The sequence below is a fragment of the Sinohyriopsis cumingii genome, chromosome 19 (assembly GCF_028554795.1).
Source record: "Sinohyriopsis cumingii isolate HCF-2022 chromosome 19, ASM2855479v2, whole genome shotgun sequence".
Classification (NCBI taxonomy): Eukaryota; Metazoa; Mollusca; class Bivalvia; order Unionida; family Unionidae; genus Sinohyriopsis; species Sinohyriopsis cumingii.
The window spans coordinates 23,519,731-23,541,539 of record NC_142979.1 but is presented as its reverse complement, the minus strand read 5'-3'; the positions used below and the strand labels follow the sequence as shown (position 1 = coordinate 23,541,539).

General features: G+C 35.8%; 1 protein-coding gene across 2 annotated transcripts in view; it reads right to left on the bottom strand.

Annotated features, from left to right (window-relative positions):
- The window catches only part of LOC149775279 (TRAF-type zinc finger domain-containing protein 1-like), a 68,265-nt gene that overhangs the window by 32,443 nt on the left and 14,013 nt on the right, over positions 1–21,809 (bottom strand). For both annotated transcript variants that reach the window (XR_016416596.1, XM_089944179.1), the window contains exons 5-8: positions 14,092–14,159; positions 8,075–8,235; positions 5,653–5,773; positions 90–666 (exon numbers count right to left, since the gene is read on the bottom strand). Coding sequence is in view for 1 of the 2 variants with exons in the window: in XM_089944179.1 (XP_089800305.1) it covers positions 90–666; positions 5,653–5,773; positions 8,075–8,235; positions 14,092–14,159 (927 nt within the window). In the remaining variant the exon portion in view is untranslated. The remainder of the gene's footprint in view (positions 1–89; positions 667–5,652; positions 5,774–8,074; positions 8,236–14,091; positions 14,160–21,809) is intronic.

Genomic DNA, 21,809 nt, shown 5'->3' with positions numbered 1-21,809 from the left:
AGCTACATAAAGAGATTAATGAAACAAGTCAGCACAAACTATCTTACTACAATTAGCTTTTATCCATCAGCTTAGAATTCTCCAGTTACCTCTAGCTCCCCAGGGTACCTTTCTCTGCTGCTGGCTGTTCATGTCATTTTTCTGATTCTTCCTCCCTGAAGAGATATGCCCAAGAAGGTCATGTGTTTGTGGAGTGTCTGATGACTCTTTTAAAAGGCTATCTAGTGCACTTCTTATTTTAGTATCACTACCCGACTTTCTCATTCTTGCTGGTACATTCCTTGTTGATTCTCTATCAACATTTGAACTTTGTCCAGATAAAGGAAGTGGCTGTTGGTAGCTGGATCCATGATCACGATCCTGATGTTCGTACTTTCCTCCATATTTTGGCCCAAATGAGCTGAGGTTGCCTCCAGTGCCTCCTAAAGCTCCAGTGCTGTTGACAACATTTGATGACATCTTATTTCTACTCGATCTACTCTTAGTTTGGTCCTCTGTGCTATCCTCTTGCCACTGTAAGTGTGGTGGAGGTTGATGCCGAAGTGAGCGCATATTTGGAATGTCATATGAGGGGGAGATACTTGTCAACTTTTTCTTTGGTTGTGTGGTTCTTGTGGCAGGTGTGGTGGATCTAGGTGTACTAGTACCATTTTTATCACACAGAGCCTGTAAAATTGAAAATAAGTTTTCAAATATGTTGAAACCATTGCAAAGTCTAGTTTCAAGTCTCAAACAAAGACATACATTTTCCTTGGATTAACCATCATCATTATTAGTATGACACTTTGCAGACAGCTTGTAGCAAGTTTTCAAAAACAATTTTTGGCTGCACAGGTACCAAAATGAAAGAATGAAGAAGTCCTGTCATACTGCACATAAATTTAATGCACAGTTTAACATTCACAAACAATGCAGAAGAGAATCTTAATTGTTTATCAACTCAGGCACTGTATTTAAATTCAAATACATCTTTTCCCATGCAGGAACTTTAAAATAAAGCAATTTTTAAAGTAGATTATGTTTCTCCATGAATAATTACCCAACCACATTACGTTAGGAATATTAGCCTGCTACCTCGCAAATCCAGCCCTACCAAAAGTCTAAAATTGTCTTTTCTTGTTAATTCAATAGACGAAGGGCAATAACTCTTGCCCATTACCTCCCCTCGATACCACCAGATGTCTTTTCCAATGCAGGAACTTTAAAAAATAAGCATACATCAACCTCAAAAAGTATTATAAAAAAATACCAATATTTTTAATCATGTAATGAACACAGACCACACTGCTTCTTATAAATACTTAACAAGCTTAGGCTGCATGTTTTATTTATTAATGTCTCCAGTTTACAAAACTTTGTTCAGTAGAATTACAACTAAAAAATGATAAATAATGGCATATGTCAACATAAACAACAAGGTTACTATCCTATCTCGCATGCACATTCCCCTTGTTGTCAGGACAAGGTAGATAACTTTTCACAGCTAATCCTGGTAACTCACATGAAGCCTATTATACAATAATGAGACAAACTGTTTAATTGAGAACATGCTACATTGCTGATTACGAAGTCTGCTGAATGGACTTTCAGATCTTTGCCAACACAATGCATAATTAATGTATATATCAAACCTAGAGATGTTTTTCCAGACATGTAGAACAAATACCGCTCCCTGTGGCAATGCCAGTTCAAAAGTAACAAATGAATAATGTATGAGAGGCAGTTAATAGTGACCTAGTTGGATTTGGATTTGGATTTCTTTTAACATAGCTTTTAAAAAAAATCAGTCATATCATTACAATATCTGCAGTGTGACAGTTTATATTGATGTCTAGCACTGGGGCATCATGCAGCAGACATGTAGCATGATGTCCCACCTAGTCAATTTATCCTGACACCAGACTGACCAGTACTAACCTCTTAATGCTGAGCACCATTTTTATAAGTCTTTCGTATGACTCAGCTGGGGTTCAAACCAGCAGCTGGGGTTCAAACCAGCATTCTCCCGCATCTATTACCACAGAACTTCTCACTAAGTTTTGTGCTTATTCAATCGAAGGCTGTAACTGAAAACTCAGGTTTGACAAAACATCAAACCCACATTAGTGCAGCATCTCACTGAGATAACATTGACCTAGTTTGGCAGATTATAATGCAGCACTCAAGGAGGTACATTGCCAAACTGCATGATGCAACTGTACAATGCATTCTGCCTGAGAGCTTAATTTTAACCAAAAAGTATTGAAAAAAACACAGAAAATTGTGAAAGACAAGACATAGTGGCCTATTTGGGAAGCTCATGGTGTTATACTTATTTAGATGCATCTCCCAAGTTTCATATCTTGTATCTGAGAAATATGCTTTAATAAAAAAAGTGTAACCAACTCAGATATTTACAAGTACTAATTTGGTAAATTATTGTCCTCTACTTTTAAAAAACATCTCAGTGAGTTTTATGACCAGATTTATGTACGAATGCTCTGACACAATTACACACTACAGGCTTAGAGTATGTATGAATGCTCTGACACAATTACACACTACAGGTTTAGAGTATGTATGAATGCTCTGACACAATTACACACTACAGGCTTAGAGTATGTATGAATGCTCTGACACAATTACACACTACAGGCTTAGAGTATGTATGAATGCTCTGACACAATTAAACACTACAGGCTTAGAGTATGTATGAATGCTCTGACACAATTACACACTACAGGCTTAGAGTATGTATGAATGCTCTGACACAATTACACACTACAGGCTTAGAGAGGAAAAATGAAAATTTGCTAGTCAATATGCCCATAAGACAACATATCACTTTAATCACTATAGTAATTGACTGTTATAACACAAAGTTGTAATAGCTTCAAAGAGTCGTGTAGAGCTAACAATCTGTTGTTGTTGTTGTTGTTGTAGGGTTTAACACCATTTTTCAGCCCATGATAGGCTATACATGGCAGCAAGTCTTAATGGTGGAGGAAGAACCTGGGAAAACTCCGGAAAGAACCATCAACCCATGAGAAGCTACCGGCAAGCTTTCTCACATACCCACATTGGCTGAATCTGAGACTCGAACCCACGCAGACTGAGGTGAGATGGCAGTGATCCGTAATGGAGAGCCGTTTAGACCACTCGGCCACTCGGGCCCCGCTAAGAATCTGTGGAGCTAACAATCACCTTATCTTTCAAAAACTCTCAAAATGTACAAAAAGAGGTCAAAAATGACTCGCATAAATTCTGCAGGTCAGAACTACATAAGTATTAGTGAGATTATTTTTGTTTTCTAAAACTAAATTTAGTGAGTGATCTGAACTACAAGCAAATTGTTATACATAAATGGAACAAAACAATGCAAAAGACAATTCACCCAGTCTTTCTAAAGTCAATGTGTCTTGGCATAGAAGCCTTGATCAGGCAGGAACCACTATCCTGTCAAATATATGTATATACAGGGTGTAAAGGCACATCAGCACAATCTTGGCTATGTAGTGCATAGTGGTTTAGACAGCATAATAAAGACTCAGAAAACAAAGATAAAAGCAAATGTGGGGAAATCTTCAAGATACAAAGTCCAATTTTTTATTGTACATTTTTAACACTTCCCATAGCTACTCTGCTGGAACAACTTAATGGAACATATCTCATGTCAAAGAGGTTGCCCCCATTAGGAACCTCCAACAACCTGAATAAGCCATTCTACATCTGTCAGCACACAGGAGGCCCCCAATCAAATATAACCAAAGTTTAAAATCAAACTAAATTTATATATACATCTAGCAAATAGCCTTGTTAAAAATCTGACTGCCTAACCAGAGCTTCTAAACTGATTAAGCTCTAACAAAAATATGAAAATGTATGGATGGACAGATTGATGGATAGATAGGAAGTTAATAATATATGTTCCATTCACAGTGCATGACATAGGCATAGGAAATTAATAATATATGTTCCATACCCAGTGCATGACATAGGCATAGGAAGTTAATAATATATGTTCCATACCCAGTGCATGACATAGGCATAGGAAGTTAATAATATATGTTCCATACACAGTGCATGACATAGGCATAGGAAGTTAATAATATATGTTCCATACACAGTGCATGACATAGGAACAGGAAGTTAATAATGTATGTTCCATACACAGTGCATGACAGAGGCATAGGAAGTTAATAATATATGTTCCATACACAGTGCATGATATAGGCATAGGAAGTTAATAATATATGTTCCATACACAGTGCATGACATAGGCATAGGAAGTTAATAATATATGTTCCACACACAGAGCATGACACAGGCATAGGAAGTTAATAATATATGTTCCATACACAGTGCACGACATAGGCACAGGAAGTTAATAATATATGTTCCATACACAGTGCATGACATAGGCATAGGAAGTTAATAATATATGTTCCATACCCAGTGCATGACATAGGCATAGGAAGTTAATAACATATGTTCCATACACAGTGCACGACATAGGCATAGGAAGTTAATAATATATGTTCCATACACAGTGCATGACATAGGCATAGGAAGTTAATAATATATGTTCCACACACAGAGCATGACACAGGCATAGGAAGTTAATAATATATGTTCCATACACAGTGCACGACATAGGCACAGGAAGTTAATAATATATGTTCCATACACAGTGCATGACATAGGCATAGGAAGTTAATAATATATGTTCCATACCCAGTGCATGACATAGGCATAGGAAGTTAATAACATATGTTCCATACACAGTGCACGACATAGGCATAGGAAGTTAATAATATATGTTCCATACACAGTGCATGACATAGGCATAGGAAGTTAATAATATATGTTCCATACACAGTGCATGACATAGGCATACAATTGATAGATCAGCTGAGTAGAGGTAATTCTGCCTATTTATTAAAATAGGAACTTAGATAAAAATCCAAATCTTTATGTTGGACAAAATGTTCCACAGAAATTCGATGAGAAATTATGACACTGTGACTATGCAAATCAGTATATGTTACTTAGTAGCAATTTATTAAGATGTTGGAGTTATTCTCACAAGTCAGGTAACAATTATACAGCATGGCTGTATTTATGTAATACTCACACCTATCCAGCAACAGCAGTGGCCGGTGAGTTGTTAGTTGCAATCTGTTAATTTTTTAATGGGGGTGGGGGTGGAGTCTACAATCAATCTTTAGAAAGGTTCCATTAGTTTCATGACAATGCAGCTTATTTTTTTATTTTTGTATTAATGTAACCTATATTTATTAGAGTTTACTTTTTTTGTAGGTACAAACCACTAGCACTACCTACTATTTTCCACAATAAAGGGAGGTACTTTCAATTACGTCATGACCAGAAACCTGTCAATACTTTTGTGCAAACTGTCTTATCCATCACGTCAAGAATGATAGATCCAATTACAACACATGCTGCTGATCATCTATGTCTCTGTGGTTTGTTACATGTTAAATTCACCAAAATGAATTCATTTACTGGTGTATTGTTCAACAGTTGTATTTATTACTGTATTTATTAATCTAATTTATTCACAGCAGCAGCCAAAAAACAACTTTAAAAAATAAACTGGATGCATCAGGAAGGTCTAAAAGAAGTTAATATATCAACAGATACACTCCTTACCTGATGGTGAACAAGAATATCTAATGGGAACAATTCATCACAAAATTCGCAGGGTAACATGTCCACATGTGGGGCAACAACCTCGATGTTGTCAATACTGAAGGGATCGAACTCTGGATAGCTGAAACACACATGGACATACAAAAAGCTAAGTTATTAGAAAATAGGAACTCACAAAATACCCATACTTCTGGTGCATAAGACAGTATTTTTAAATAATGTTCAATACATCCTGGATATTAGGTCAAATGACCCACATGACAACTTTGATAGTTACAGACAGAAATACATAGTAACTTTTGTTTTGTGCAACAAATTTGATTAACTCATTCGGCCCCGATCCTGTCTGTAGGCGTGATCCGGTTTCTGCATTCATTGGCCGATCCTGCCTGTAGTCGTGAATTGTTTACTGCATTCAATGGCCGATCCCATCTCCAGGCGTGATGAATTTGTGTTAGATACAATGTCTCTGATTGGTTAGAAATGGGTTTATTCCAAACAATGAATAAACCAATCAGAAATGATTATACTTTCATTTGTGGAAATTTGAATTGTTCAGAAGCCAAGGGCTACTGTTTGAGAGCGGTTTAACTACATGTGTTCTGTTCATGAAAAATCGTAAATGATGGCGGACGTAAGAGTGATTATTGATGAGAGCAAAAATGAGGAGTTTCTCGGGTTTGATCTTGAAAATATTGAGCAAGCTGAGGAATGATATGTTAGGCAGTTGGATATTTTGTAAGATTTAGATTCAGACATAGAAGTTTCTGAGACTGAATTGTCCGAAGATGAGGATGCTGACAGCGATGATGATAGAGTTCTTGCGGATAAACGTTGCACATAATTTTGTAAATACTGTATAAATAAGTTGTGAAAGACTTGGACAAATAGGAAAAAAATAAATCACTGTCTAGACAAAATCATTTGGAATAAATGGTGAAAATTTCGTGGATTTTAATTGGATATAATAAAAGAAATTAAGGTAAAAGTGAATGCATGTGCACTATGTTTTCAAAATTTTTCAAACAGGTTAAAACTCGGGGGCACAAGCAGCTAGATACAGCTTAGTGTTTCTGAGGCATAGCAGCAGCGATACTGATAACAGTGCTGGGGCCGAATGAGTTAAACCCTGGAAAGTAGGTTATAGTAAGCCAGTTTTACTGCCTGGCACAGCTTCAACCCAAGATGTATTCAGAACTACACTTTTAATTTAAACAGAGGTATTCAACAAAGTGATACAGTCCTGACGGGAAGAATGACTGGGCAGATGTACATATACACTGATCGACAGAAGAATGAATGGGAGAGATGCAAAGATACACTGATGAACAAGAAGGATGAAAAGGCTGATGCCGATCTACTGAATGACTGGGAAATAAAATCCAATATACTGATGGTTTATTGAACTACCATATATAATCCCTTATAAGTCAAGACCAACTTCAAACAACATATACCCTGATCTGCTGTTTACAATGTGCTGACAAATCAGAGTCTATGCTGTTTGTATTACTGATTATTCCTAACAAACTGAATAGACCCAGATCTACCAATCCATTATGTGATGGTAGATCTAGATCTGACAAGGATGATTTATAAGCCAGTATATATGGTATGTGTAAAAAGCAAACATAATACTGTCAGTGTAAGATAAGTATAGAATGCATGAAATGCAAAAAATTAGAATGGTGTCAAGTTTTTGGCAATAATTGTCTACATATATATTTTTAATTTTTGACATGGTTTTTACAAAAATGTTATTCTCAAAGTAAACTTTTTTTCTTGCAAAAATGTAGAGAAATTCTGATACTTAGGGATAAGTGTGCTGTATGGTGTTTGCCAAATGACTTTAGTTTCTGTTTGGCAATGAGATTAATGTGTCTTGACTAAGGACACAACACTGCAGCCAAACCAACCTGGTCTGGGAATCAAAACCTGGTACTCCTGTGAAGGAGTCCATCATATTAAAGACTGGTAACTAAGAAAAGTCTTTAAATTGAATTATATTATTTTTGATAATTATATTATGAAATTATTATTAACTTTGAGTGTTTCTTAATATATTGGTGAAACAGTATCATTTATAAAGCCATTATTACTAGAACATGTTCTGTCACATTTGGTCAATTTCTACAGAGAAGTTTCAGAAAAGTCATTTGGTCCAATTTTAGTAAAGCTGGCTATATTTGATACTATCTGATGGCAAATTGGCATCATTTGAAGAAATCTAAAAGATCTTTTTATGCCGGGATACTTTCTGTCAAATTTTGGTGATATTCTGTTGAGTTATTTTTTCAGAAGATGTAACTAGCACCTGTGAATCAACAGAACAGCACAAACAAAAGATGAAGAAGCAGAACATAAGCTCTCTTGTCTTTATGGCTAGGAGAGCTAAATAATGAAATTATTAAAAATTTCTCACAGTTCTTCAGTTCTGAGGTGACCTAGGTTGTCAATAATGGTTGGTTGTTGTTGTGGTGATGCTGGCATATGCTCTGTCCTGTTGTCAAGGCGATTGTTACTGTGGTCATCATCAGCAGCATGAGGCAACTGTGGGCCAATCACATCATGACCACAAGCAGACTGAAATGAAAAAGAGTCAATGAAGCTTCTCTGAAAAAAGAGACCAAAGTTGTCTTTTAATCACTGACTTAACTTGTAATTATTTGCATTCAGCAAAGACAATTAATTTTAATGCAAGTTTACATGATTTTATGCAAATGAATCTCGATGCTATGGTACAATTAAGCACTGGCACTAGAAATTTGAAACTGGATTTAGGTACATGTATCAGCTTTCTCAGACAAAAATGCATGACAGTGATGCTGAAATGATTGGTGGCAACAGCACCAACTCAATGTTAAAGTTTAACTCCACTCAACTTTTACTGGCTGAAAATAAATTCTATAAATCTAATTTCTTCTTTTTAACTGCTCAAAGTATTTAAACAATCGACAAATTCAATACCAACTTGGCAACAAAACTATCTTCTTATTTTGGAGTTAACAGGATAACTTTAAGTGCAGACAAAACATCTTTCTCATTGCCTTTAATCCTAAATCTGATAACATGGATAAAACCACTTTAGTTGGATCAGACAATATTGAAATGTCATCACATACAAGTTTAGTTAAATCTGTAAGTAATGTTTTTGGGTACAAAAAAATCTCAACAAGTTAAAGTCATATAAGCACCATTTTTAATCAGAATTAGTTAATACTGCAATACTGTTCTAGTGAAATCTCCAACATGTTCACAAGATGTAGTCATAAAGAGATTTTCAGGATGACTACCAAGGTAGCCATTATGGCAGTTGTAGCAGCATCCTTTTAATACAGGATAGACAGGGATCGTCCTGGGCTTCGCCAATGTCGCAAATTGCAGTTTTTTCCCCTTATTGGCGACAAAATATACCATACGATTTTTCGGCAACAGCCTTTTGGCCATTTAATTTGTACATACAATCATGGATTTGGAGTGGAGAAATTCAAAAGGACCATGAAAGGAAGCCACAAACTTGGATACACAATGCATTGGAATCTATCTGTTACATAACAAATATTTTGTTCATATTGACAAACCCATCTTTACAGTGCATCGTTACATCAAAATCCCCTTATGTTGACATCTGGCCTGAGTACTGTATGCTGTGATACACTCAATCATGCTACCAGACTATACCTACAATCGACAGACCTCTGAAAACACGAACAGAAACAGCTGCAATTAATTGAACAGCAGCTAATCCTTCTGTTTTTTTATATAAATATACCAATAAAATAATTTTGCTGAAACTTCAGAGAAAACTGATCACCTCTGAAGTACCAACTGCTGTACATAAATACAAAGCAAATGGAAAAAAATTGCAGAATTAAATACTGTCAACAGTGCAACATTATCATGGGTAAACGCAAGCTAGATGTTGCATGTTCATCATCTCATCCTAAGAGTAAGTCATCAAAATTAACAGCATTTGGATTTAGTGCAAATTCATCAGGCAACACAGCCACTGATCCTGATGTTATACCTGACAGTCCAACATCATCTACATGTAGTGACGGTAGTAATGCTTCAAGTGCAACACCATATCATGATGAACATGTCAAAGAAATAGCAAAATAAAACAAGTTCTGCATAGTTGAAAAAAATTTATTTCTCAAAATACAGGAGTGAAGGAATTAAATTAACTTACAACATGGTGAATGAATTCCTATCTCCTAAAAGTCCTATCAATTCCAATAGTTCCAAGAAATCCAAATACATTTCAATGACAAATACCCCTTCTGTGTTGAAGTTTCAAATGTACAGAAAGAATTAATTTCTAATGAATTCAAATAGTCCTTGAATAAATTTAGTTAATACCGTACAGTTATTCTAGCATGTCATGCAAAAAATAAACCTTTTCAAAAGCCAAGTCAGGAGACTGAATCCAAACACAAGAAGATTGGTTGTTGTTGTTGTTGTTGGGTTTAACGCCATTTTTCAGCACTCGATAGGCTATACATGGCGGCCAGTATTAATGGTGGAGGAAGAATCCGGGAAAACCCTGGAAAGAACCACCAACCTTAGAGAAGCTACTGGCAAGCTTTCTCACATACCCACATTGGCCGAATCCGAGACTCGAACCTACACAGACAGAGGTGAGATGGCAGTGATCCGTAGCGGAGAGCGCTTTAGACCACTCGGCCACTCGGGGCCCCAAGAAAATTGGGACCTACCATCGGGAAGTTTTTTTTGCGGCATATTTAAGCATCAATTTCACTAAATATTCTCAGATTTTCAGGTCCATAACACGTGAAATCTAAAAAAAAGACAAGCCATTTCTCCTTGTGGAGTGCATTATATGCCCCCCACACACACACATGCCCCCATTTCAATCTATATGACAGCTAAAAGTTAGACTTAAGCCTCTTCGACATACTTCAAAGAAACCGCCTGTTCTACAGTTAGTGAAAATACTAGCAACTGATTGCCAAATAAAATATGCCCTATATTTGTTAAATCTAACAATGCCTAAAATGGGTGCGACTTTATGTTACAAGTTCAAATGTGGTCTCAAGTTACCATAAATGTGATATATGTGTGTGTATATCCCACCTTATTTCCTTATTGTTAACTCATATATGCAGATAAAACTCTTTACTAAATAACATATTTATTCTGAATCAGTTTTTGTGGGGTACATATGCTCTGTGACATGTTTCTTCATACCTTCTTTTAATTTAATGATGGTAATTAATGCTTATATATATGGTACACTAATACCAGGTGTTGACTCGTGCAAGTTTCATTGGTGAGAATGGAGATCTTAGTTTGCTTGTTGAGAAAAAATCTACAATATTCAGTGATCATTCTTGGGATTTAGGAAGCAATTCACTAACATGCAAAGCATGTATAGCGCAAAAAAAAAAATTTCTGTACTCCTGGTTGACAGAGATGTACTTTGTGAATCTAGTCATAAAAAGGGGGGGGGGCATTTAATTCCTGAATGCGTGAAATCAACGGTCGCATGATACGTCATTTATCTTACATTGTAAAGTACGATTATAGGGTTTTAGTATTAAAATGTCATTTTCTAAAGTTCATTACAAAACTATTATTTGGAAAATAATATACATAACATAGAATTGCTTTATACCTGATGTTTCTATTAATGTCAGGAAAGTATATATTTTACATTTGATAATGCATTTATTTCAGGTGACAACAGTTATACCTATGCACTAACGGTGATGTGGGATGCAAAGACCATGGAATCAGTGCAAAACAGTCATGTAATGATTTATTTTGTAATATTATGGCTGCATTGCTTGTTGTCAATAAAGTAAGAATATCCCATCCTTTTCAATTTTCATTGCCTATTACATTAATAATATTGGAAAAATATTCACTACTTATTCTGGCAACATTTTTTGAAAATTGCCAATAAAATATTGAAAATTTTTGGGTGACAACTTTTTAAAAGCCATGACCATGCCTGGATATATGTCAGTAAGGTTGTCAGTTCTGGAGAAGTCGTTTTTAAATGAATTTCAAATTTTAGGACACAATGTATCATTTTTATTCAGGACCAACTACGAATAGTGTGAAGCGTTTTAGTTAAAACCACATGTCCATATGACCATCCTTTACAAAGTGACTACCTAGGCATTATGTTAGAGGTCTGACCAGGACTATGTTTACGTAGGATCAACTAGGTCTTATAACAAATCTTAGTGCAAACTCTATGCCTATGTGAGGAAGCTATAACAAGATTTTATAAGATGGCTAATATGGCAGCCATACTGGAGGTATGATTATTATTTAGGGCCAACTAGGTATCATATTAGGAAGTCCTGTAGTCAAAACCAAATATCACTATGAATATCAGTATGACTGAGTAACCATTTAGGAGAATTACATGTTACAGTAGCAATAACAAAATTTTCAAGATGGCTGCCATAGTGGCCATATTGGAGGTCAGATCAGCACCTTTTTCACTCAGGACCAATCAGACATCATAACAGTCTTTTAGTGAAAATGCCATCTTGCAAAGGCCATTGTTTAGGAAAAATAGCCCAAATAAACTTTAGTAAGACAGCCTCCATAGAGTCATACTGGATGTCAGACTGGCATCATTCTGATTTAGTACCAACCAGAAATGACACCAAGTCTTTTAGTGAAATCCCAGGTTGCTATAGTCATCCACTGATAATCATTAATAAAAAGATCTGCCAGCTGTGTCTGAGGTCTGCTCGGCACCAAGAAAGAAAAATAATGTGCATACACTACAGCAGAATACATAGCTCACACTTAACAAATTTTTAGAGAAAACCATGGAATCAACATCACTTCAATCAAGTCCCCTGGTACATGAAATTTGTCAGGTAAATAATCCTGAGTTGTTGAAATAAAGAAGCTCAGTTTACTTATAAGTAAATAAACTCAGCTTTCTCAAAGCCACTGATAATTAGGTCAAATTATTCAAGCATTTACAGGTGAGCTGCAGTTATCCTTTCATGATGAATCGGCCTGATTTATATGATTTTTAGGTCCACTAATATAGTACCCTGATCTTGACCAGTTACCTTTCCCTTTTCCCTTACAGTCTCCATGACCTATTTACCATACCAGATGTTAACCTGTGATTTTTATTCTTCTATATAGTTCTCATTTGTTGCCAAGTACAGTGGCTGCAGTTGGACCATACCTGGGGCAGTCACAAGCAAAGGAGTTACACCATTATCTTTCAATTTAGTCAGCATCTTTACACAGCATCATACACATGTGCTTTAATAGCTGATTAGCCTTGTATTGATGGCAGCATCAGTTCCCTCTGATGTGAAGCACTTGGATGAAAATACAGTTTAAGTAACTGAGTTTGGCAGGTGTTTGATTTGTGCACATACAACACTGTTTTAATCATTCAAGTGACTGCCATTTTTTGCTGGCATAGTTTTGTTATTGTGTATTCTTTAGTTTAGGCTTCTGTAGAAGTAATCCACAAATTAGATGCCTACACATATGCAAACTATGACAGGTAAATCTACACATTTTAGTACAAATAAAAATGATTTTTTCTCTCTCATAAAACCATGAAAATGAGGATATCTACTTTTATAAAGCATCAATGCTTTAAGTTGTATAAAATAATTGTAAATTAAATTTTTATTCTCTTTTGTTACACATATCGATGAAACACTTTATTATGTCTCTGAGTTTATCTTAAAGATAAAATAATTCTTGCAAAAAGCATGGGGTAATTTTTCATGATATTAAGTATACTATTAACTGATTTTGGAGACCACTTTCTTTTCCCTAAATTAGTTACAAATTCTGTAATAACTGCATATTTCCTCATTAAGAGTGTTTTGTTCCTAAGAAAATGATGTAATTATTTTGTGATTTTTGCAAAACAATTCAATTATCACAATTCAAGCTCATGGCTTAGGCAGTGTCCACCCAAAACTAAATTTATGAAATACTATATAGATCAGTCTACACAATGTGGTTATCAGTCTGACACAAGTACATCCTGATCAATAGGTAAATAAATTACTGCACCTTCATGTGTATTTGACATCAATTCGCAAAACTGCAACAAAAAAACCCACAATTCAATTATCACAATTCAAGCTCATGGCTTAGGCAGTGTCCACCCAAAACTAAATTTATGAAATACTATATAGATCAGTCTACACAATGTGGTTATCAGTCTGACACAAGTACATCCTGATCAATAGGTAAATAAATTACTGCACCTTCATGTGTATTTGACACCAATTCGCAAAACTGCAACAAAAAAAACCACAAGAAGAAACAATGTTATGAAAGTATGTGCACACTAAACTCTGTCACTGGCATTTTTGTGTCATATTACAAACTTAATAATAAAGTAATCACATTAATATTTGGGAAAATGTATTTGGATAGAGTTTAGCTTTTAGTAAACTCTTTTACCTGATGAAGTACAAGATCATCAGCAGGACATGGCTGCCCACAGAACTCACAAGGTATCATAGACAAATCTGAAATAGAGAACATGTGCTGATGACACTGCATATATATTTATCATATTCATATGTTAAAAAAAAGGATTTTACAGGATAGTGTCTCATCCATAATCAATGCAATGAACAGGACAGTGTCTCATCCATAATCAATGCAATGAATAGGATAGTGTCTCATCCATAATCAATGCAATGATGTTTTATCAACACACACCCACAGTGGCATGAAAATATAAAAGTATGGAACTGACAGTATTTTTGTGAACTGCAAGCACCTGGAGTTTCCAACGTTACCACAGATTTATCAATTTTTTTTGTTTATCACATAGTTGGAACTCTATGCCTACAGTGTGTGCAGTTTAATATTTCTGATATTACACATGTGAACATATCACTTTATGTGATTCTGATTGGTCCAAATAAGCTTATGAAATTATTGTGCAGTAGTCTCTTTACTGATTGGCTATGATCGTGGAAAAACTTTGTTAACCCTGCCTTCAAGAATTTTTTGTTTTCAGTGAACATTTATAACCGCTATTTTTTTAATTGACTCACAAAAGCAAATTGGGAAAAAATGGTCTCATCTGTTTCAATATTGCCAATTTACCCCCCCCAAGGGTTTGTCATGTCATGTATAACATATCATAACATGAAAAATGGCAAAACAACCAAGACAAGAACAATAAGTAAAACTACCGGTATTGCTAAGATGATAACAAGGGTGGGGGTGGGGATGGATGCGTGGTATATCTGTAGCATGGAATCCACCCTATAAACAAGCTTGGTTGAGATGTGAACTTACTGAAGTAAATAAACTCACCTTTGTTCATTGAAGAATGTAGTCATAAACCGGTCTCCCCAACTGACAGAACTTTATCCAACCACAGCATATTTATGCGGTAAATATGTAATGCAAGTCTGACTCAAACGGAGATTTGTTTACATCTAAAATCTAATGTTCCAAATCAAATACTGTAAATATCCAGTCAAAAACACATTAAATGTGTATTTCTGCATCCAGTAACCTTCTTTTAACAAAAATATCACAACAATGTAATGTTTAGCTGTGGAATTTCAACATAAACACCTTCAATATGTTGTGTTGGCCAACTCAAACTGGTAATGTGCACTTATCAAACATAATGACATCACACATACTGGACATTTTGTGTTGAAAAATGTGTTGTCTTTTGTAAAATGTTCTATCTGGATGGACACTTATTCTTTGATTTATAGTTATCAAAAATGGATAATATACTTTTCCTATTTCAACTCTGGTACTATTTGTTACGCACAACAAATGAAAAGTACAGCATCTGTCAGAATAAACAAAATTATTTGTTCTTCTTTCTAAATAATTCCTACTGAAATAAAACTATGTGATGAAAAGAATCTCAAATGGGTAATGATTTAATATTAAATTTATGAAACTCATTAAATAATGCCAAGGCTCGCAAAAGCTGAATAATATTCAACTTGTTTCATAAAATTCAATATTAAATCATATCAAATTTTCAGTAAACAAATGTTGACTTATAAGCAAGTATATATAGTAGGTATTGATAGGCAAACAATATTTTGTGCTTCCCATGTGAATGCTCCAGTGGCCTAGTGGTTAGAGCATCCGCCTTGGATGCGGAAGGTTGCAGGTTCAAACCCCAGCGAAGTCATACCAAATACTTTTAAAAATATGGTACTAGCAGCTGCCTCGCTTACTGCTCAGCATTAAGAGGCTAATGTTAGGACTGGTCATCCTGGTGTCAGGATAATGTGACATGTCTACAGCATGATGACCAATCACTACAGACATTACTATAAACTGTCACGCTACAGACATCATAATGATATGAATTTTTAATATAAAAAAAAAACAAACACACACATGCTTCCCATGTGTCAGTGGTTCTTCTGAGTTCCTCCTCCACCAAATATACCGGCAGTCATGTATAGCCCATCATATCCTGAAAAATGGCTTTAAATCCACAAAATGAACCATACTGTGTCCATGGTCTTAAGGAATAATTTTGTAAGCATGCAGAATGAACAATGCATGCATACCTTGTACTATACCATTTTGACAAGTGGACTAAGCCCTAATCTGTATCCTAATGAAAGTCTAATGGACAGATCCTTCTTGTCAGGTTCTCTATAGACTTCAAAGCTGAAGAGTCATTTGACCCTTGACACCAAAATCTCAAGAGTCAAAATGAAGATTGCAACCTTGAGTCAAAACTGAAATTTGAAGAGGCATTTGATTCAGAGCCATGATCTTATTGCTGGGATTGTTTGTGATGCAAACTGACGATTAAGATTTCTTGTCTCCTGCTGAATAAAGGGAATCGTGTACAGTAACAGTGTATGACAATTCAGTAAAGAAGCAAGATGTGTGCATCAATTAGTTCACTGCCAAGAAGTTTTCTTAAAAATAACATGCGCTTTTAGTTTCATTTGTATGATCACTGACTGTCGACCACCGATGGTATTAACTGTGCTTATTAAGTTTCACTTATGAGTCTCTCATTAGTTTTCTGGTCCAGATTTATCCCTGAACAATTTTATTTTTGCTCAGAATGGACAGTGTCTTCTCTGTATCAGCACCTGAATGTGGCGATGACAAACAAGCATGCTCAGCCTGCAAGAAAGATCAAACTTTGGTTTTTCTGTGGCTGGGTTGCAGACTGCTCTCCAATACTCTTCCAAGCTTGCTTCATCCAAAGGAGAAAGTTTCAGAGTTGGTAACAAGATATATTCCAAAGTTTCATATGTATTAGACAAGAGTTATTTGTTAGCATTGGGAGAAAGCTTATGTTTTGGCATTTTAACATAACTGAACTAAAACATGTATCAACTTCCTTTCAATATTCCTCTGTAAATATCTACAGCAACGCAAGAACAATTCAACAATACAAAAAAAATAATCAAAGGTTACCTGGTTTTCATTAAAAGACTTAAAACCATCATCTACCACTTTTGATTCCTTTATTACACATCATAAAATATCCCCCACCTAGCCTTAAAGTCTCCAGAAAAGTAATCAGTGAACAGCTTTTTCATTTCATTCATCGATTTATAAGTGCTATCATGTTTGCTGCCAGGTGGTCCTAAAGACCGCCAACTTGTTGGCATTTCGAATCAAATGGGACTTTGTTAGTAACATGGTTGCCATAACTGTATGGGCTTGTCTATGTTTTCAAGCAACTGACATGGTGTAGTTCACCATCTTTGATAATATCAATAATTCCAAAAATTGATTTAAATCTCTTTGAACACATGTATACAAGAGTTCCTCCTTTTATTTGTTCAATTTGGTTTAGAGATATTAAAGCTAGTTATTGAAAATATTGGACACAAACAACAACAACAAAGATTTTACTAAAATGGACTGTTCTAGAAACCAGAAAAGAACAGTGAACAGTCTGTATGCTTTTACACTGGGAGATTCCATTTGCTTTGAAATGCAAATAAGATGTCAGTGTTAATGACTCCTTGGCGACAGTCAGGTAAGAAATTATATGTCAATGAATGAAACAACTACATTTTGTGCATTTTTTCATATCCTTGATGCTTTTCATTTTTTAAAATTCACAGTTATACCAGTGAAGCATGACAAAAGTGACCAGTTGGCTCTGGCCAGTTCATACTGATCTTACAAAGAGGCTGATAAGGTGTAGGCAGTAATCTAGTAATGTGAATCACCGGTACATACTGTCAATTTGTTATGGACAGCGTACACTCAGTAGTAAATTATTCCAGAGGCAAATCAAAACTGATGCTCCAGCTCAAATCCATGTGCATAAAAAAATGCACAGACTGAAATTTCCATGCATCAGATATTGGTAAAATTTAAATTGCATGTGTCAAAACCAGACATTACACATCTATTGAGAACCCTGCATCCTAAACTCCACATCCCCCATGCAGGCATGGAGGTGATGAATTGTCCTGATGTGCTCTCCTGCATCTCATAACAGTCAACTAATGGAATGATGTAGAAGTTTTATTTTAACTGTTTCCATTTGTAATGTATTTTCTGCTTGGACACAGAAATGCTATTCATTTCTATATGGTATTCATTTCTATATGGTATTCATTGTTGGGCACTCATTTCCTAGATTAAGTGGTAGTAAATGTGACCAAGACATAATTTTTGTTATATGGCTCAAGATGGAAAATTCTCATGCTGTTTTTCACAAATTTTACAACCTAACCCTGCCCACACAGAACATAATCAAGGGGTCACAATCCATTACATATATCTCCCCTTAATAATTCATGTATAAAATATGGTGAACATATTAACAAACATTAACATAATTCCAATATTATATTTACCACTGACTTCCTCAAAATGATTCCACTTTTGAACATACTGATAAAGATGGGGAAGTGTGATCAGCAATTTGTATAGATTTTATGGGTGGATACAACTTCATCAATCACCTTCACAATCACATACAGTGGAACCCCGCTATAACGTGCCCCGCCATAATGCGAATTCGGATATAACGTGGTCGTAGCATGGCTCCCGAAATTTCGTATATTCATTCACACATGGAGAAAAAAAATTTGGAGAAAAGTAAAAAAAAACAAAACAAGAAATTAACTTCATTTTGGGCATGAGATTAGTTGTGACTTTTAAAATAATATGATCGTGGCATGGTTCCTGAAATTTGAAATTCATTTACGTGTATTTTTATCGGACCGTGAAAATATTTGTTTAACGTACGAGAAATAGTGTGTAAAACGTTTATTATAATTTGGTGGAAGAATTCGCGTATGACTTTTAATAATAAACGATCGGAACTTAACAATTTATCCAGGTTCTTTAAGTGATTTTGGAGAAGTGATCGTGTATGAATTCTAAAATAATACGATATATATAACGTATGAGAAATAGTGTGTACAACGCTTGGCTTCTGAAATTTATCAATTTGAACAGGTTGTGGTAAAGCTCCGTATTCTACTCTAGAAGAGAAAACTGGTTTCATTAGGTTTTTGAATTGTTAAGCCGAAGTAAACATTATCGGAAGTGTTACTTATTACGGATCCATGAGTAAAGCCAGTAAATCGTCTTTGTGATTGTCTTCCATGAATTCTGTATACAGTCGTTGCTCAAACAATAGCCGACATGGGCTTCTTATTTAACTGCAATCACAGCCAAGCAGCAGACAAAGCTGTGGTTGATACAAGAGTCGCACAATTTAATAAACATCAAAGGACGAAAGCCGCCAACATGTATGCTGTGCTTGGCGGTGTGATCAAACAACAAACAGTTGAAAGTAAATAATATCCACTTTATTATCTGTAAATTAAAAGGGTATGAAATTGTACATCCGTTCAGCTTAATTTTGTTTTATATAAAAAGTGATTCGTAACCATTGCAGGCCTTCATTACTTAGTTATCGAGCTTTATCTGTGTACGTTGTTTGCTTATATAAAAAAATATTTTACTGTTATGGAAAAGCAAGTTCAAAAACGCAAGTCGTTTTCTGCTAAAGAGAAACTGTATGCCCTAGATCAACTAAAGAAGGGCAAACAACAAACTCAGCTTGCCAGAGATCTAGGAATCAGCGAGTCCACTTTGCGAGGGTGGAAAACAGATGAAGGAAAGCTCCGTAGTCTACCCAACATTCTTGAAGAGGAAACTGGTTTACAGCGTAAAAGGGTTAAGTTAGCTAATGACAATGTCCTAGATTCAGCTTTGTACCAATGGTTTGTACAAGCTCGCTCAGAAGGTGTTCCAATTTCTGGCCCAATTCTGAAAGCCCAAGCAGAGAAATTTGATCGCCGTATCAATGGAGATGATTCCAAATTTAAGGCGAGTAATGGCTGGCTAGACAGATTCAAGAAAAGGCACGCTATCAGCCAAGTTCTTGTGTCTGGGGAAATCCGCTCCGCTGACAAAGAGGCTGCCAATTCCTACCCGATTGGGCTTAAAAAGTTGCTGGAGGACGGTTGCTACACAGCCGACCAAGTCTACAACTGCGATGAGACTGGTTTATGTTATAAAATGTTACCCGATCGCACCCTTGCAACCAAGACTGACAGTCACAAACGAGAAGGTTTCAAGAAGAGGAAGGACAGAGTGACTCTCTTATTTTGTGTTAACAAGTCTGGCAGCCACAAAGTCAGACCTCTGATGATTGGAAAATCGAAAGCTCCCAGATGTTTTCATCATGTAAATATGAAGGCACTTCCATTTCAGTACACTAACAGCAAGAATGCTTGGATGAATAGCTCCATATTTGACGACTGGTTTCACAAAACATTCGTTCCAGATGTTTGGGCTCATTTACGAAAACTCAAGCTGGAGGAAAAAGCTCTCCTCCTGCTGGATAATTGCCCTGCTCACCCTCCAGCGGAAAATCTTGTCAGCAGTGATGGCAAGATCAAAGTTTCGTACCTCCCGAAAAACACTACGTCAGAAATCCAGCCACTTGACCAAGGCATAATTTCCATATTTAAACAAAATTATCGCCGTGAAATGATAAAGGGAATGGTAGCAGATAATAACGCATCCGTCAACACATCATTGGCATTACTCAACTTAAAAGAAGTATGTCACCTTGGAGGTAAAGCCTGGGATGCTATCACTGCACGCTGCATTGAACGATGCTGGATAAAGGGTCTTGGGCCAGCTTTTACGCCCTCGACACAAAATGATAGTGACGATGAGCTTGAATTTACAGGATTCACTGAAGACGACGTACGTTTAGCAGAAGAAGCACTCAAAAAATACGAGCACAGTCATCATGATATCCTTAACTGGTATTCAGTAGATGACATCTGCTCTATATACGAACACATATCAGATGACGTAATTGTTACAAATGTCAGCAGGAAGAATGAAGCTGCACAATCAGAACCTGAAACCAGTGACGATAATGATAACGATGACGATGGCACCCCAACTCCCCCACCAAAAGTGTCTAAAGCAGTAGTACATTTAGAAGCAAGTTTAAGGTGGCTGGAAACACAAGATGTTGACAGCGTCAAAGTCCTTCAATTAAGAAACAGTCTTGACTTTGCTAGAACCCAACAGTTCGCGGCAAAGAAGCAAACGTCATTGGATATATTTTTCAAGAAATGATGAAATTTAAATTTGGAACCACACTGACTTTGCACTTTGCGCAACGATTAATTTAGCAGTTTTCACATGTTTCTTTTGATGTTCACAAAATCTGAAATAAAAGTTATTTGCACGCTGAAATCATGCGTTGATTGTTAATTATTCTTGCAGTTGTCGCATATGATAAAATTTTAGCGGTATGAAATTTGTACAGACACCGTACGTAGACCCGGGAATAGCTGCATGCAATGACCGTACGATATCAGATGGCAAGTAAATGGTTTCAATATTTTGTTCATCCTATATTTTACACGACGAATTCAGACTATTACAAAATTATTGAATATTTTAAATCTGTACGATTTTCAATGAAATTACATCCATTATGGATGAACTGCATGCCACGACGGCACGGTAGCATACGGTGTTGATACACTTTTCATGATATAGCGATAGTCTGGTATTATCGGTCAATCTGTATTATCGTTCAAACAAATAAAAATTAGTAAATGTTTTTAATGCACAGTAATAACCTATAAATATATTAGCCATCGATTATTTTGAATATATCTTAATTAATGCATTCCAGTTAATATTCA